At 41.4% G+C, this 18,368-nt stretch overlaps 1 protein-coding gene across 2 annotated transcripts in view; it reads right to left on the bottom strand.

Moving 5' to 3' along the window:
* The window catches only part of SPATS2 (spermatogenesis associated serine rich 2), a 111,368-nt gene that overhangs the window by 78,586 nt on the left and 14,414 nt on the right, over positions 1 to 18,368 (bottom strand). Inside the window, exon 2 of one of the 2 annotated variants that reach the window (XM_063426178.1) lies at positions 8,978 to 9,010. Coding sequence is in view for 1 of the 2 variants with exons in the window: in XM_063426161.1 (XP_063282231.1) it covers positions 8,843 to 8,867 (25 nt within the window). In the remaining variant the exon portion in view is untranslated. Of the gene's footprint in view, positions 1 to 8,842; positions 9,013 to 18,368 lie in introns of both variants that reach the window. The other variant, XM_063426161.1, reaches the window with a different exon arrangement.

Raw genomic sequence — 18,368 nt, 5'->3', positions numbered from 1 at the left:
CGTGCTGCCAAAACAGAGCTGATGCATTGAGGTATGGACTCCACAAGACCTCTCAACATGTCCTGTGGTTTCTGGAATCAAGACATTATCAGGAAATCCTTTTAAGTTGTGTAAATTGCGAGGTGGGGCCCACCATGAATGGGATTTGTTTCTCCAGCATAACCCACAGATATTCAGTTGGATTAAGATCTGGGGAATTTAAAGGCTAAGGCAACCTTGAACTCTGTCATGTTCCTCAAACCAGCCCTGAGCAATTTTTGCAATGTAACTGGGTGCATTATTCTGCTGAAAGAGGCCACTGTGGGTGGGAACATCATTTTCATGAAGGTGTGAACGTGGTTTGCAACAATCTCTTGGTAAGGAGTAACGTGTCAAAAGTCCATTGCCCAGAGCACATCACTGCCTCCACCAACCTGCCTTTTTCCCCCATTTAGCATCTTGCTGCCATCTCTACCGCAGGTAAACAACGCATGCACACCTGGCCATCCACCTAATCTAAAAGAAAACGTGATTCACCACACCAGGTAGCCTTCTTCCTGTAACTTTGAACACAAGATAAATGATGAACCAGTAAGTACTTCTTTCACAAGGGGCTTCAATACACTTGTTTCTAGATAAGCGTAAAGGGACACCAACATTGGTTGCAATGAGCAGACCACCAAAGAACCTTGCACCTTCTTAGCAATTAAGCCTTCTTTTAGATTTTTAGTTTAATTTTGATTAATGCTTTCCCTATGGGAAGTCTTGGAAATCTCAGCCAGAAAGGCAGAACAGCGTCATGGAGACCAACACGATGTAGGCCGTACGGACACATCAAGATATACATGTTTGTATTCCATATGCTAGAATGTTCCTTTAAATAAAATATACACTCCTCCAGTAAGGAACCGGTTATCAAAATTATACTTCGCACAGGACAAGTTTGTTGATCCGCACTCATAAGGAATCCCAAAAAATACATCAAGAAGAATTCATCGAAAAAAATGCACACTTATTAAAGTCAAAAAGAAAATACCTATGGCAAGATACTACTAGAACAGCAATCCTCATGTAGGCTGTATTGGTCCAAAAATGGGGGGAAATGTCATAAAAAAGGTATACAAAAGTCCTAAACCTGAGCATAGGACCACCCATAGCTGCTGTACAGGGGGGAGACCACCAAAGAAGCCAACCCTAAAGAAATGTTAGAGAAGCCCTGGACAGTCATACGTACTGAAGCTGGTTAAATGGTCAATGTGATGCTTTGGCTGGGTTTGATAGCCAAATGATCGTTAAAGTGACACAAATTTTTTAGGTTTTTATTTTGCCCCCTGACATTGCTGCTTTAGGGACAGTGATGCCTCATACATTAATGTGTACAGCAGACACTAAAACAAAACTGTGAAAAACAAACTTATAGTAGTTTTGTGGCAAGGATTGTTTGTGTGCAGTCAAACTAGGTTAGTGGTAGCCGATAACCCTGTCATTTGGATTCTGGGAGTCCGCAAAGTCCATCCCTTGCCAAACAAATGTTGACAGATAATGCAGAGCCCAGGCTTAGAGTGAAGCAATAGCCACAGGTTTTTTGAAACTACTGAAAATAAGTTTTACCCAAAGATTTCCTGCGCTACAATAAGAGTGGTTATATTGCTTGGTGTCCATTTAATGATTAGCTTGTGTAATGGTATCTATTAATTAATGACTTTACATCATAAAGAAAGCATATTTAGTGTAATGCTTTGGAGGCACCACTAGGGGCAGTGTGTAGGAAGACATGTGCTTCTGGCAGTGACATCACAGGCCAGCCTACTTACACTGAATAAAAACCAGATGTAGGAGAAACTCTCTCTCTTTCTGCCTGTACCTGACTGGACCTAAGATGTAGTACCAGCTCTGACTTAACCCCAGCCAAAGGGCTGGGGCCTTGTAAGTAATGAATCGATTGTAACATTTAGCAATTGTAATAGCCTTTTGTGTAACATTTAGCAACCTTTTGTAAGTACGTAATATGTTGTAGTTTTGTATTGTATAATTATTGTGGTAAATTGACATTCTGCTAGCATCTGTTTATTTATTATAGTTATATTAAATATACATTTAATATTACAAAGTTTTGTGTATTTTCTATCCACATATTCGACCATAATACCATGAACTATAAAAATATTAATGTTGTTCCGTATTGCTTAATTATTATGTATTAAGAGATTAATATTCATATTTAAGTCACGACCACAACAGCTTGTCTAAAACATTTGTCAATATTAAAAAATAATCAATTTTACTGTATGACATCATGGTTTCACTGAGGGTCCAAGGCTTGCATCCTCTCCTTTTGATTAGAACAAGGTATTTTAGACAAAACTGCAACTAATCATTTTTCAAAAATAAGACCGTATTTTAACAGTCATTAAATCGGAGACAGACATAACATTTGCATAATTCGTTCTGTAATCTGCAGTAAAACAAAAAAAAAGGCGTGAAGTTGCGGAACGTCTCAGGTGTAGCATGTGTAGTCAATATTATAGTTGGAAGACACAGAAGATAGTTTGTGACTATTTATAAAAGTGCTTCTTACTAAGATCCTTACAGCATTTACAGATTCTTGTATATATTTTCAGTTTCAATAAAAAAATTTTTTTTTAAAAAAAAGCTACTTTTTTTTTTAGCAATGGTTTGTCCTCTTACCTGGGCTATGATACTATCTGGTGGGCCAATGACAAACTTTACTGAAAGCTCCCAGCCAATGACTGAGATTCTGTGCAACATTAGGCATTAGACAGTTTCAGGCTGGACTTAGTCCTAAATTAGAGGGGCAAAGGTTTAAAAATAATGTCAGGAAGTATTACTTTACTGAGAGGGTAGTGGATGCATGGAATAACCTTCTAGCTGAAGTGGTAGAGGCTAACACAGTAAAGGAGTTTAAGCATGCGTGGGATAGGCATAAGGCTATCCTAACTATAAGATAAGGCCAGGGACTAATGAAAGCATTTAGAAAATTGGGCAGACTAGATGGGCCGAATGGTTCTTATCTGCCGTCACATTCTATGTTTCTGGCTGGTTAATGACACCCCAACTTCAAACCACTGAAGTAGTCACAGTGCTTGGAGTAACCCTTTAAGCCATTTGAAAATGATTTAACAAAAAAACCTAGAGAGACTGCACTTCGCCACAACTACTGCAATAAGGCATTTTGGTTATACTGATTAGAGTGTCCCTTTAAATTAACGTACAACACACTACTTTGGCAATAGATTACAAATGGGTTAGCATAAAATACAACAGAGTCAGTCATGCTGATCTCCACCTGTCAGTCTGTTCTAACACTCTCCCTGAGTAACCATATGGAAACTTTTATGAGGAAACCAATACGTTGTTACAGTCTGAAAGAATAAAACTCTGCGCTTTCCGCAGCTAGTCACGGACAGGTCTGAATAAACGTATTCACAGACGATTAGAGAAGGATTTCCCTTCATCTCCTTATGGGACTGGTACCACCCCCCCACCCACCCCTTTACTTTTTGTTACTTGAGAATGACCTGTTATGCTAATTTGATTAAGGACTGGCATGTTCAAGCTCGATGACAAATGGAAAAAAACATGGAACTAGTTAAAATGCTGGTTCACAAACTCATTTATTTCCAATGCAGTTAACTCACTGAGTGCCAGAGGTGTGTGCAAACACAAAAAGAACAGGCAACAATAATGTTTAACAAAAAAATGTAATAAAAAAAACTTATATAATAAATATATATATATATATATATATATATATATATATATATATATATATATATATATACACACACACACACATACATACAGTGGGACCTCGGTTTCCCATAGGAATGCATTGACAACCAATGAATTCGTTCTGGAGGTCAGAAAAAAGTCAAAATGAGCCGGCATGGAAACCAACCCACAATGCAGAACATACAGTAAAAGAAGGCATGCAGACGACAAAGCTCAGCTCCCTACCTTTCCACAGTTTGAGAAATGCACCAAAAAGTCCCAAAACAACTGCAAGCAATTTCCAGAATGGCTCCAAAACTCGATGCAAAAGCCGCTCCAACACCTCCACACCACGTGCTACACACAGGCTCCAGCATGCACGGGCGGTGCTATAAACCTCCCAGGCACAATGCATCCTGGGGAAACTTTCTTTGTATTGCAAAATAAATTTGTAAACCGAGGCATTATTTTCAATGGATTTTCATTTGTAAACCGAAAATTATGTTAACCGAGTCGTTGGTAAACCAAGGTCCCACTGTGATAGAGATATATATATATATATATATATATATATATATATATATATATATATATATATATATATATATATATATATATATATATATATATATATATATATATATATATATATATATATATATATATATATATATATATATATATGATATATAGATATATACCCACATTTTCTATAATTCGCTTTGCAACAATTACTTGCGTGAACAGCATTGCCGACTGCCATTTACAATCAGTTTTGTTCATCCCCATTGCACAGCCCTACAGACTGTTTAGTCAAGTTAGCATGGCTTCAAATAGATGCTGAAGGGAAACCCGTTTTTAAATGTGGTTTAATTTTGCATTAAAACCATTTATGGGGAGGGGTGAGCACAATATTCAAAAACTGCAGTCACAGACAAATCCTCACTACGTTATAGTAAGATTAGGATGAATGCATAAAGGGCAAAGTCCAAATAGTGTTTAAATAGAAAGTCAACAGGAATTAAAATACTTAAAAAACAGTTTGTTTTTTCATTTTTTTAAATGAACCAAGCATACATTTTTTAATGTAACATCTTAAATATTGTAAAGTAAGCTTAAAGGAACACTATAGGGTCAGGAACACAAACATGTATTCCTGACCCTATAGTGTTAAAACCACCATCTAGCCCCCCTGGGCCCCTCATGCCTCCCTAAATATAGTAAATCTTACTTGTATTCAAGCCTGAAGCGGTAGCTCTGTATGCAATTTTCCTCAAAATAGCAAGCTTTCTGCTGACATCATCAGAAGTGGCAGCCTGAGCCAATCACAATGCTTCCCCATAGGATTGGCTGAGACTGACAAAGAGGCAGTTTAGGGGCAGAGCCAGCACAATTCAAACACAGCCCTGGCCAATCAGCATCTCCTCATAGAGATGAATTGAACCAATGAATCTCTATGAGGAAGGTTCAGTGTCTGCATGCAGAGGGAGGAGATACTGAATGTTTGGATGCATTTTAGGCAGCCATGACCCAGGAAGGATCTCTAACAGCCATCTGAGGAGTGGCCAGTGAAGTTATCACTAGGCTGTAATATAAACACTGCAGTTTCTCTGAAAAGACAGTGTTTACAGCAAAAAGCCTGAAGGTAATGATTCTACTCACCTGAACAAATGAAACAAGCTGTAGTTGTTCTGGTGACTATAGTGTCCCTTTAAAGGAACACTGTAGCGTTAACCATTTCTTTGCTTACCTTAATCCAACGCTGGACTCCCTCCAAGTGGAGACGAATGCCCACTTGCGCATTCAAACCCACCCATAGGATGTCCAGCGTCAAATAAGTGTGATTTGCTCCATTTAAGTCACGGAAGCGGCCTCTAGTGGCTGTCTCCCAGGCTGGATTAACCCTGCAATGTTAACATAGTTTATTTGAAACTGCTATGTTTTCAGCTGCAGGGTTAAAATTAATGGGACCTGGCACCCAGACCACTTCATTGAGCTGAAGTGGTCTGGGTGCCTATAGGGGTCCTTTAAGATTGGGAGAATATAAGTCAACGAGTACCAAATAAGTTTGAGTAATCTCTTAAAAACATGAAATACACTACATGGTCATCACTAATAATTTTAGTGTTCTGATGTTTCAGTCTCTAAAAGAAACATCAGCATAACAACTGTGCATTGTGATCCTCATGAAATGGGTCCCCATGGACGACTAGGCCGAACTGGAGTGGCCTGCGCAGAGCCATGACTACATCCCCATGAACACGTTTGTTATGAACTAAACCTCAGATTGATTCATACCTCCTCACCCAACACAAGGTACTTGACCAACTCCATGTTCATGCCAATGCTTTTTTTTTTTTTTTAAAATAGGATGTCCAACAAACTCATATGGATGTGGTGTCCACATACTTTGGGCCCAGAGGTGTATATACAAGGCTATTTGGATAATGCTTTTTTGATTCTTCACAGTGTATTAAAGGAACACACATTTGTTTGCCCAACTCTAAAAGTATCTGGTATCTGTTTAATCGTTCATGTACTTTGAGGGGTAGGCAGTATTTACCTTTTCTCCCACATCGCGGTGTTCGCTTTGTGGTTGGTAGCATCTCCATGGTGGAGATCGCAGAGATTGATTATCTCAGCCACTAAAGTGCTTTTCCACATGAAACCATTGGAAAGATAGTGGGCATGCCTGACAGAACACCACCCTGCGTTAATCATGTGATCTTGTTGAAAACAGATTTTTACTACACTATATTGAACGTCACATTTCTGCAGAAGCGCCTCTAGTGGATGTCACTAGGACAACCACTAGAGGCATTTAAACCCTGCACTGTGAATGTTACCATTCCTGTAGAGCAGCCATGTTTGCAGTTGCATGGTTAAAACTACAGCAACATGGCACCCAAATCACTTCATTAAGTTGAAGTGGTCTGGGTGCCTATAGTGACCCTTTGATTTTATAAAATGTTAAAGTAACCATGAGATACAAATACAAGGTAGGTAAATATGTATGTTGTCTTTGATAAGAACATTTAATAAACAAGCATATAACTAAACAGCAGCAATAACAAAGTTTGTAATTTCAACAATGCTAAAAAAAATTTTTTTAAAAATGCACAGGCAATTATCTTTTATGGTCACATAACATGAGCAGGACATGTAATAATGGAGTCATCTTGTATACAGAGGTTTAAGAACATGCACAACTTTCTATGAAAGTTACTGTGTTCATGGAAAATATAAAAACAGCTACTAAAGCAGGTTACCAAGGCACTCAGTTACCTCTCCATACATTATGATGTAATGAACCATTTCAATTTGGTTTTAAAGGGACAATATAGTCACCTGAACAACTTTAGCTTAATGAAGCAGTTTTGGTGTATAGAACATGCCCCTGCAGCCTCACTGCTCAATCCTCTGCCATTTAGGAGTTAAATCCCTTTGTTTATGAACCCTAGTCACACCTCCCTGCATGTGACTTGCACAGCCTTCCATAAACACTTCCTGTAAAGAGAGCCCTATTTAGTTCTGTTTAATTAAGATTTTCTTATCCCCTGCTATGTTAATAGCTGGCAAGACCCTGCAAGAGCCTCCTGTAAGTGATTAAAGTTCAATTTAGAGATTGAGATACAATTATTTAAAGGTAAATTACATTTGTTTGAAAGTAAAACCAGTTTTTTTTATTTTCATGCAGGATCTGTCAATCATAGCCACGGGAGGTGTGGCTTGGGCTGCATAAACAGAAACAAAGTGATTTAACTCCTAAATGACAGCGAATTGAGCAGTGAAATTGCAGGGGAATGATCTATATACTAAAAACTGCTTTATTTAGCTAAAGTAATTTAGGTGACTATAGTGTTCCTTTAAATAGATGTATTACATTCACTGTATTAATGAAAAACAAGAAAGCTATTCAAGCAGGTTATCAGGACAATCCGGTTCAATACCGTCATTACATTGTTATAATCTAAAGAGCTGTATAATAGGTGCTATATTAATGGAAAACATGTACTTTTATGTACCTTATCAAGACATTTTAAGCAACATACTGTACATAATGCTGCAACAATTTGTATACCGAAAGAACAGTGTGAAAGACTGACTCCATGGCGATTGAACTGTGTGCATTGGGTCTGAGCGCTATTCGGTAGTAATGTGCGCTCAGATTTAGGCTATCTGGGGATGCGTTATACGAATTAAATGCATTCGGTAGTTTTACATTTATGGATTTTTATGTGTTTTTATTATACCATGTAAAATGGTGGTTTGCCCCTATCCATGGAGATAATTGGATTTCTTCCCAATTATCTCCAGGATAGAGAGGAGGGGTTTACCTGTACAAAGGGGAGTGTTGAAACCTGAGCCACTGTGATTGGCTACTGTACCTCATTTGTCCCAGTCTTCTATCTGGTCCTCTAGGGGAGTGTCCACCAGGTGGGAGACCTGCATAAAGACCGGGCAGGTAGCCCTCATTAAAGCAGATTCCTGTTTTACCCTCAAGACGGAGCTTGGTCTCGTGTTTGGGGTGGGATTGCTACTTTGGAGTATTCTATTGGAGTGTCTTAACAGCATTTAATTCAATGCTTTTCTATCAGCTACATTACACTAAATGTCACAGGAGTCTCACTTCTCACTGATCCTGCATACGAAGTGTCTCTGGTAGTGTGTTTCATCATGCGATGTAAACATTGAAGTATCAAAAAAAACAAAAAAAAACGGTTATACATTGCAGGGTTAAAACTAAAAGGTTACTGCACCCTAGCCACTTCATTGAGATGAGGTAGCCTGGGTAATGTTAGCGGTCCTTTAATTCTCATGTCTTTGCCACACAATGCTCAGCCATTAAAAGAGGTGTACTGCATATCCCAATTCTTGCTGCACATAGGCAATGGGAGAATCATCATTGGTTGCAAGATTTGAGCCATCTCTTGGCCTCTATAGATGAAGCAGACCTTGGGGATTTGCTATAGAAATCGGTTTCAGATTCAGAAATGTGCACATTTCTTTTTTATATTTATACTTTGACTATTTTACATAATGCATAAATTTAAACATGAAGAGAGTAACTAGCATAAAGAATGTCATTAATAGCCATCAGATTAAAATAATAGATTTCTGTAACACTTACCTTTTTGGTTATGTTTCCGAGACATTTTGTGGTCACAGTGTCAGACGGATGAGATTATTCAGTACTAGCACAACACAAAAAAACTATTAAAAAAGTGGAATATGTTTCTGGGACAACGTATGAATTTTTGGCCACCAAATCCACTCCAGTTTCACTTGTCTTGTTTGACTCTGGAAGAAAAAAAATAAATAAATAATGAAGGGACATCCATTATTTTCATGATCGCCAATTAAAATTCAAATGCAATAGTCAGTGTACTATAACAACGTGAGCATATTCACATTCAGACAACTCTAACATATACCAGTTATGAAAATAAATGTCCTGCATGAGAACATCCAGCGCCACTTAATCCCCCATTGGATAGCCTTGCAACAATAAAAATTGCAGCAACAAAAAAAAACAAAAAAACAGTTGCTAAAGATTTGTGAATGTTACTCCAAATAAAAATAAGTGAATTATGTCCCAACAGGTACCATCTAGAAAACTAAAAGGAAACAAACAAAAAATAAAAGCACCAATAACAGACAATTATGGTCAGGGATTGCTACCATGGTAATAGCACTAGGATGTTGCCCATTCTCAGTGTCTTGCTAGCTACTGTGGATTTTCTTACAACAGTCTAAATTACAACTAAGGAAGTCTCCGGTTCACAGAACATACACATTAAAACCACAGGTGAAGTGTACGATATTGATTATATTGTTACAATGGCATCTGTCAAGGGGTGGAGTATATTAGGCAGCTAGTGAACAGTAAGTTCTTGAATTTCATCTTTTGGAAGCTGGAAATATGGGCAAGTGAAAAGACCAGAGTGACTTCAACAAGTAGTAGTGGCTAGACAACTGGGTCAGAGCATCTTCAAAATGGCAAGTCTTATGGGGTGTTCCCAGGATGCACAAGACTACGAAGAGAGGTGCAAGGATGGACAACCAGTGAACCAGCATCAGGGTAGTGGGCCCCCAAAGCTCATTGATACACATGGGGAGTGAAGGATAGGCCATCTAGTCCGATCACAAAGAAAAGATATTATAGCTCAAATTGCTGAAATAATTTAATGATTGCCATGATGGAAAGGTGTAAGAAAACACAGTGCATCGCAGATCTTTTCATATGGGGCTGCATAATTTCAGACCAGTCAGAGTATCCATGATGACCACATTCCATCGCTGAAAGTGCCTTCATTGGGACCATGGAGCAATGGGAGAAAGTGGTCTGGTCTGAGGAATAACGTATCCAGTTAGATCAGATGCATGGCGAAGTTGTGTGCGTCATTTACCTGGGAAAGTGTTATGTTCTGGCCAATATTATGCTGGGAAACCTTTGGTCCTGGCATTCATGTGGATGTTACTTTGACACATACCACCTACAAATAGATTGATACAGATCAAAGTATTGCCTTGGCCTCCAAATTCCCCAGATCTCAATCTGATTAAGCATATGTGGGATATGGTGGAACAACAAATCCGATCCATGGAGTCCCCACCTCACACCTTAATGGACTTAAAGTATCTGCTGCTAATGGCTTGGTGCGTGCAGAGGTCTTGTGCAGTCCATGCCTCAACACTGTTTTGGCAGTATAAGGGAAGACCAACATTAAAATAGGCATGTGGTTTTAATGTTGTGGCTGATCAGTGTATACCTGGCCTATTGGATCTGGATTGGCCTATTGGATCTGGATTAGCCTAATGGGTGGGAGCAGTATGATGTGCCATTAACCCCTTAAGGACACATGACATGTCTGACACGTCATGATTCCCTTTTATTCCAGAAGTTTGGTCCTTAAGGGGTTAAAGAGATATTATTTATGTTACTTCTGCTTATGAAAATCTCAACGCTCCAGTGCAGATCTCCATAACAGGTATGCATATTTATTTATTGGCTTAACTGAATAATTGCAAATATCTAGGTTTTAAGCAGTGAAATCTAAGAACTTGAATATGAAATATATAGTATGTAAAAAAAAATAATAATAAAAAAAACAACTATACAAAACAAAAAAATAAAGTTATAAAAGGTCTATCAAAGTGTCAAAACAATGCAAGCAATTCATTTTTTATTAAAATGAGATTTAAAATGGAATGCTAAGCACCAAAACCACTACAGCTTAATGTAGGGTTTCTGGCACAAACAGTCTCTCCCTGCAGACTGACAATTGTAAACATTGCCTTTTCTCACAAATGGCAGTGTTTATATTTGTCCCTGATGCTGCCTCCACAGGCTGTCCCTCAGACTGCCACTAGAGGCCAATCCTGCTGGAGTCATGCAATCTTTGTCTATTGAAATCTGAGCACTGGATTGGCAGGGAGAATATTTAATGATTATCTCAGCCAGGGGTATAGCTGCAGTCACAGCAAGACCAGAGTGAGGGGGGGGGGGGGGGGGGGGGGAGGGGACTAAATGGTTAGTACTGGTTAGAACTAGTAACATTTATCTAATTCAGCCGTGCTTTCAGTTAAGTTACTTTGAGCTTAAAAATTGAATTCCTAATGTTAGAGTTCCTTTAAAGAAGAAAAGAAAAAGAAAGGAGTAAAAACAAATAAATGTGTGTAGCGAGAGAAAATGCAGGACTTCCTTTGCACCATTCGTTTAAAAAAAAAAAAAAAAACCTGAACAGTGAACATATTGATAGAAAAGGGAGCTATAGTCATGTTTTTGCATGGTCTGTATACAATACTTGTGCTTCAATACTTAATTATATACATAATTATGAAATATAATGGTTGTACTGTGAACCAAGTACAACACGAGCAATAGGTCGTGCATGATAGCACATACAGTGTAGCAATGGATTTCATAGAATCTCTAGGGACCAGATATGGTCTTGTTAAGACGGGTTTTGTCCCTCTTCTAAAACCTAAATAAATAGGTGCAAGAACTTTATAGCTGTGCCCATTGTCTACAATTGACCGTATAAACCACTTCATCAGTTGCAGGAAAAAAAAGTCACAGTAGTTTTATTGAGTACAAAATCCCAGATTTTTTTATGACTAGAATATATTGCATACAATATAACATTTGCTAAAACCCAGTCATGGCATCTTGCATCACCTTACTTGTCCCACACCTGGGTAAGTGCGTACAGAGTGTATGAAATACACAGTGAATGCCATAATATACAGCTTAGCCCATGGCACATCACATTACTCCAAAGGATAAAGCAGGGCCGGCGCTACCTGTAAGGCGGACTAGGCAGCCGCCTAGGGCGCCCCTTGGGAAGGGGCGCCGCCAGGAGCGCCGGCCCCCCTAATGCTGCAGCCGCCCGAGCGCTCTGTAGAGAGCCTCAGGCGGCTGCAGCTTTGCCCGGGCTGGTGCGTCCATGAGGGCGCACCGCCCGGGCACAGCATGAGGAGAGGGAGGGGGCTGACAGGAGGGAAGCGCTCAGCGCTCCCTCCTGTCACTCCCTCTCTGTAGCGTGACCGAGCGCAGTATAGTCCGCCGGTACAGGGAGCATCTGTCTCCTGTACTCGGACGGACTAACAGGAAGTGAACACTGGTGTTCACTTCCTGTTAGTCCGCCGGGTACAGGAAACAAAAGCTCCCTGTACCCGCGGACCATGATACATAGCTCGGCCACGCTACTATAGAGGTAGGGGAGGGTGGGGGGGGGGGGGGAGATAAATAAATGGAGAGGGAGGGGAGGAGGAGAAATCAATGAAGAGGGAGGGGGGGGGAGAAATAAATGGAGAGGGGGGGAGGAGAAATAAATGGAGAGGGAGGGGAGGAGGAGAAATCAATGAAGGGGGGGGGGAAATAAATGGACAGGGAAGGGGGAGAAATAAATGGACAGGGAGGGGGAGAAATAAATGGACAGGGAGGGGAGGAGGAGAAATCAATGAAGAGGGAGGGGGGGGGGGAGAAATAAATGGACAGGGAGGGGGGAGAAATAAATGGACAGGGAGGGGGGGAAATAAATGGACAGGGAGGGGGGGAAATAAATGGACAGGGAGGGGGGAAATAAATGGACGGGGGGAATAAATGGACAGGGAGGGGGGGAGGACAGGGAGGGGGAATAAATGGACAGGGGGGGATAAATGGACAGGGAGGGGGGGGACGGGGGGGATAAATGGACAGGGAGGGGGGGGACGGGGGGGATAAATGGACAGGGAGGGGGGGGACGGGGGGGATAAATGGACAGGGAGGGGGGGGGAGGACAGGGAGGGGGGAATAAATGGACAGACAGGGAAGGGGGAATAAATGGACAGGGGGGGGGATAAATGGACAGGGAGGGGGGGAAATAAATGGACAGGGAGGGGGTAAATAAATGGACAGGGAGGGGGTAAATAAATGGACAGGGAGGGGGAGGGAATAAATGGACAGGAGGGGGAGGGAATAAATGGACAGGAGGGGGAGGGAATAAATGGACAGGGAGGGGGGGATAAATGGACGGGGGGGGATAAATGGACGGGGGGGGATAAATGGACGGGGGGGGATAAATGGACAGGGAGGGTGGGGGAATAAATGGACAGGCAGGGTGGGGGGAATAAATTGAAAGGGGGGGATAAATTGACAGGGAGGGGAATTGACGGGATTAGGAGGGGGAATGAGAGTGGGGAGGGGAGAAGAGAGTGACAACGGGGGAGACGAGAGTGACAAGGGAGGGGGAGAAGAGAGGGACACGCAGGGGAGAAGAGAGGGACAAGAGAGGGACATGGGGGGAGAAGATAGGGACAAGGGGGTTGAGAAGAGAGTGACGAGGGAGGGAGAGGGGGAGAAGAGAGTGACAAGGGAGGGGGGAGAGATTGACATCCATCACACACACACAATGCACCCCTTGCACACAGAATAACACACAATGCATTACACACACAGACACACACACACAAGCAATTCAACCCTTACACACAATGCATCCCTTACACACACAGAAACACACAATGCATTCCTTACACACACTCAATGCACCCCTTACAGACGCACACACTGCATCCCGTACATACACAGAAACACTCATTGCAGCCCTTACACATACAAACACAGATTCACACAATGCATTCCTTACACACATATCAGGACATCCCCTACTCCTGTGAACAAACTAATTGGTGGAACATGAAGGTGGACCCTGGGGCCCAGACCTTGAGCTGTGCAAAGGGCCTTAAAAAAAATGGAGCCTTCTTCCTGTTCTCCCAGAACACAAACAGCCTCCAGAGAGTCTGTTCTACACCAGACCAGTGGAGCCAGACTGCAGGTAGAGCCCATCACCATCCTCATCTGATTGTAAGTAGGCAATCTAGTATATTATTCGTGGCACTAATCTCTAATTTACCTCACATTAAAGGGACACTTTAGTCCCCAGAACCACTGCAGCTTAATGTAGTGGTTCTGGTGTCTATAGCCTGTCCCTGCAGGCCTTTTAATGTAAACACGGTGGCACTGCAGCACTTGCGTTAGTTAACATGGGGCATTGTGATGTCATATCGGGGGGGGGATGGGGGGCGGCAAACTTTACTTTTGCCTAGGGCGGCAAAAATCCTTGCACCGGCCCTGGGATAAAGTCACATGCCGGCTACTAGTAGCCAGTCAAGAGATTAGCAGACTTCCCAGAAACTCAAACTTAATATCTGCTACTTAAAGGATTTCTAAAAATGCCACTGGAGATTTAGCAGCGAGCTGTGTTTTGCTCCTCGGCTTAAAACAACAAAGTCAACGTCTTGTGGCAACATCTGGCTAATTGGCTTTTGAGTAAAGCTGTCCCTAAACAAGCTATTTTCAGCCTGTTGATCGAGAGCTAGGATAGGAACTTGGCATAAATATGAACTCTACTGTTAAAGCCATTGTAAATATCAATCTGCACCCACTACATGCCACCTGAAAACAGATTTATTTTTCTACCCACATGGGCAACTGGATTCAGATGTTGCCTGTGCTTTATAAGACTTGTTATCGCAAAGTGGTTCATATCAAATTGTCGCGGGACCCACACAGGTGGGTCAGAAACTAACAGACCGCATCTAATGAAAGGACCTCTACTGGCTGTCTGAGTGACTGTCGCTGGAGGTGTCTCTAGGTAGCAATGTAAACACTGCATTTTCTCTGAAATGCCCTCAGGGAGAGGCTATACACACTAGAACGACTACATTAAGCTGTAGTTATGGTGACTATAGTGTCAATTTAAGCAGTATATTCTGTTTGCGGAAATTCTCTATATTTATTGTACATTCTCCACAGTGGTTATGATGCAAGTTAGATGGTTCTCCAAACATTGCTGAACTACAACTCACACGATTCTTTAAAATAAATAGATAGCGAGAGAATAATGGGAGTTGTAGTTCAGCAATATCTGGAGGGACAGAGTTTGGAAAGCCCTGATCTAAGGGATTTATAAAAAAAAAAAAAAAAAAAAAAAAAAAAAAAAAAGTACTTTGGAAAGGCTCCACTTTATGTTCTATTACAGGAGCACTATAGGGTCAGGAACACAAACATGTATACCTGACCCTATAGGGTTAAAACCACCCACCCTGGTCCCCTCATGCCTCCCTACATATAGTAAATCTTACTTGTATTCAAGTCTGCAGCAGCATGCTTTGGGCCTGTTTCCTTTAGACCTGCCCACTGCCTGCTGACACTGACAAAGAGGCAGATCAGGGGCAGAGCCAGCACAATTCAAACAGCCCTGGCCAATCAGCATCTCCTCATAGAGATGAATTGAATCAATGAATCTCTATGAGGAAAGTTCAGTGTCTGCATGCAGAGGGTGGAGACATTGAACGTTTGGATGCATTTTAGGCAGTTATGACCCAGGAAGGATCTCCAATAGCCATCTAAGGAGTGGCCAGTGAAGTTATCACTAGGCTTTAATGTAAACACTGCAGTTTCTCTAAAAAGACAGCAAAAAGCCTGAAGGTAATGATTCTACTCACCAGAACTAAATTACGTAATACGCTGTAGTTGTTCTGGTGACTATAGTGTCTGTTTACGTTTCATACTACATACACTATGAATGAAGTTATTTTTCTTATGTTATAGGATTAGAATTTGAAGAAAACGTAACAGTGTGGCAATGATGGCAGAACCTTGACCTGTTCCCCAGTAAAACCATTTTGCCAGAGTCCCCACTGCAGGTAGGCTAATAGCATCTGGCTTCTGCGGCTAACCCATTGCCTGAAAGAGTTAGATATTTCCATGCATTCAGTTGCCGAGAGAAATCAGCTCTTATAAAAATAACTTTTGTAACCGGGTGGCTACTAATGTTGCTAGAGTTACGCATTCAGCAGTAAAGGTGTTAAAAACTTTAGGTGCAGCATTTTTCATGGCAAAATGCTGCACAGATCGACTCCAGGAGCCATGACCACTTCAAATCACTGAATTGGTCACAGTCGCCTGGAATAACCGTTTAACCTTTTCACGTGAGGCTAAGTTGAGTTTTGCAAAAGGTATCTCAATCAAATTTTGCACTGGTTGAGAAAAAAACAAAAAACTGAAGGGGGATTGGACATGTTGGGGCATTTAGCTGAACATAAATTGTCACTGCTTCTGTCAGTAAGATACACCAGACAAAATTCAGATCAGTACAAAGATGCGTCTGCGTGCATGATTGAGTTATCAAAAATGACAAACATCGGGGGCGGGGCCTGGCTGCCAAACTGAAAGGCTGCATGCAGTGTGGGCTCTGTACAAAAAGTGACAATTAACGCCTAAAAACAGTATTTTGAAAGCAAACAAACAGCTAAATTTGCGCTGATACCTACCTGCAAGCTATTCTGCTACAGCACAAGGGTTTCCAGGCGTCCGACAAGCAGATTGAGCCCACACCGCCACTGAGGCCTACCTCTAGGTGAGAGCCTGGGAGAAGCGGCCGATCTCCCTACTTCCTCTCCGACCGGAACAAGCTGACGTTATACGGGTCCCTGCTCCCACCCCTGCCGGTGGGGGTTCTCCCGACACCATCACCACAGCCAAGCTTCATCCCTGACAAGCACATCGTCTTAAAGCAAAGACATAGAGGGGTGCAATCTGCCTCAAAATGGCGGTAGATCCTCCAGAGCCTCAGCCCTCTCACCATACTTCTAGGGAGAAAACCTGACCTGACACCCTCCTCTGCCGGAGGCAGGCAAAGAACTGGGGATGTCTTGGGGAGGAAGCAATTTATAAGGCCAAAGGTTAATTGGGGGAGGTTCTTGAAACGTTTTGGAGATTGCCTGCCTGTTTTTTTCCCTCTAAGTGATGAAATCCCAGTCGTAAAGCACTGCCTCTAATCTGAAGGGAAAAACAAACTTTAAACATTTACCTCTTAACAGTATGATGTCCCTCGGCGCTGGCTCAGTCTCCTCAGAGGGAACATAATGCACATGCACAGCGAGCACTGGACACACGTGCGTTAGGCCTTCGCCATTGGAAAGCATTGAATCAATGCTTTCCCATGTGGTTTTTCAACATGCTGGATGTACTGATACACAACTGGAAAACATCTAGTGTCATTTCATAGAGTTAAACTCCATGAAACTGCAGGAAGCACCTCACTGCAGATTCTCTAAAACTGGGTCAAGGGGTAGTGACAGTGTCTCTAGTGTTCCTTTAATTTGTCTACACACATTTTAGGACTTAAAACACAAATAAGTGTTTTATTATGGTTTAGCCATCTTGTGTTCGCAACCATGCAACAGTCTAAAAAAGTGGACATGTTCCCCCTATAAAAAAAAAAAAATGGAGTGATATCCAATGCAAACAAAAAAATGTACAGGGAAAGGTTACTCCAGTCACAAAGAAATAAGCAACTATTGGAAGTATTGTAGTTATCAACTATATTTCTAAAATTCCTCACACTCAAGAGGATATCACTCTTTTGGACAATACATGAAAGTGTTTAATAGGAAAAAGAAGAGAAGAAAGGGGGAGGGGAGGTGGAGTGGGGGGGGAATGACCACCCTCCTGCTCCCTCCATCCTTAGTCTCTCCATTCAATAACCATGACTCAGAACACATCTCTCCTGTCTGCCTGAGCAGGAAAGCTGAAACCAGAGGCTCTGACTGCCCAGCTGCACAAAGAAGGCTTGTCTGGAACTAGGCAGCCTACCTGAAAATAATCCCAGCTGTGTCAAAAAAGGCTAGAGTCAGAGGAACTTTCTGTTAACCTCCTGTCTACTGAAAGGACCAGCGGGCTTTCACAGTAACATTTCTTACGTTCGTGATTGCACACCGCAAGAAGTAGGATTGCTGGAAAATATTAGCAAATGATGACTGTGCTGATTGAGAGTATATTACAGTCATACAGTACTGTTATGTTCCAGATTTATTTTTTTTAAAAGCTAGAAAATTTGGCAGCAAATTTCCCAGGCTCTTGTCTGCGTGGCAGTTTCATGTTGGGAGACAGCACTGATTTCAATAGAACTAGTACAGGTAGACATAGAAAGAGCCAAAAACAAATGAAGCACCAAGCATTAAAGAAAATAAAAAGCATTCCTATAATAAGCACTTTTTAAATGAACTCTATCAAATCAGTGTAAGACATCAGTGTTTTTAATCTAAGGATCACTAGCAAAAATGTATTACAGAATACAAACCATTGTCAGCATGAACTTGCCAAT

Source organism: Pelobates fuscus, chromosome 1 (assembly GCF_036172605.1).
Source record: "Pelobates fuscus isolate aPelFus1 chromosome 1, aPelFus1.pri, whole genome shotgun sequence".
In the NCBI taxonomy this organism is placed as follows: domain Eukaryota; kingdom Metazoa; phylum Chordata; class Amphibia; order Anura; family Pelobatidae; genus Pelobates; species Pelobates fuscus.
This window is presented reverse-complemented; position numbering and strand designations above follow the sequence as displayed.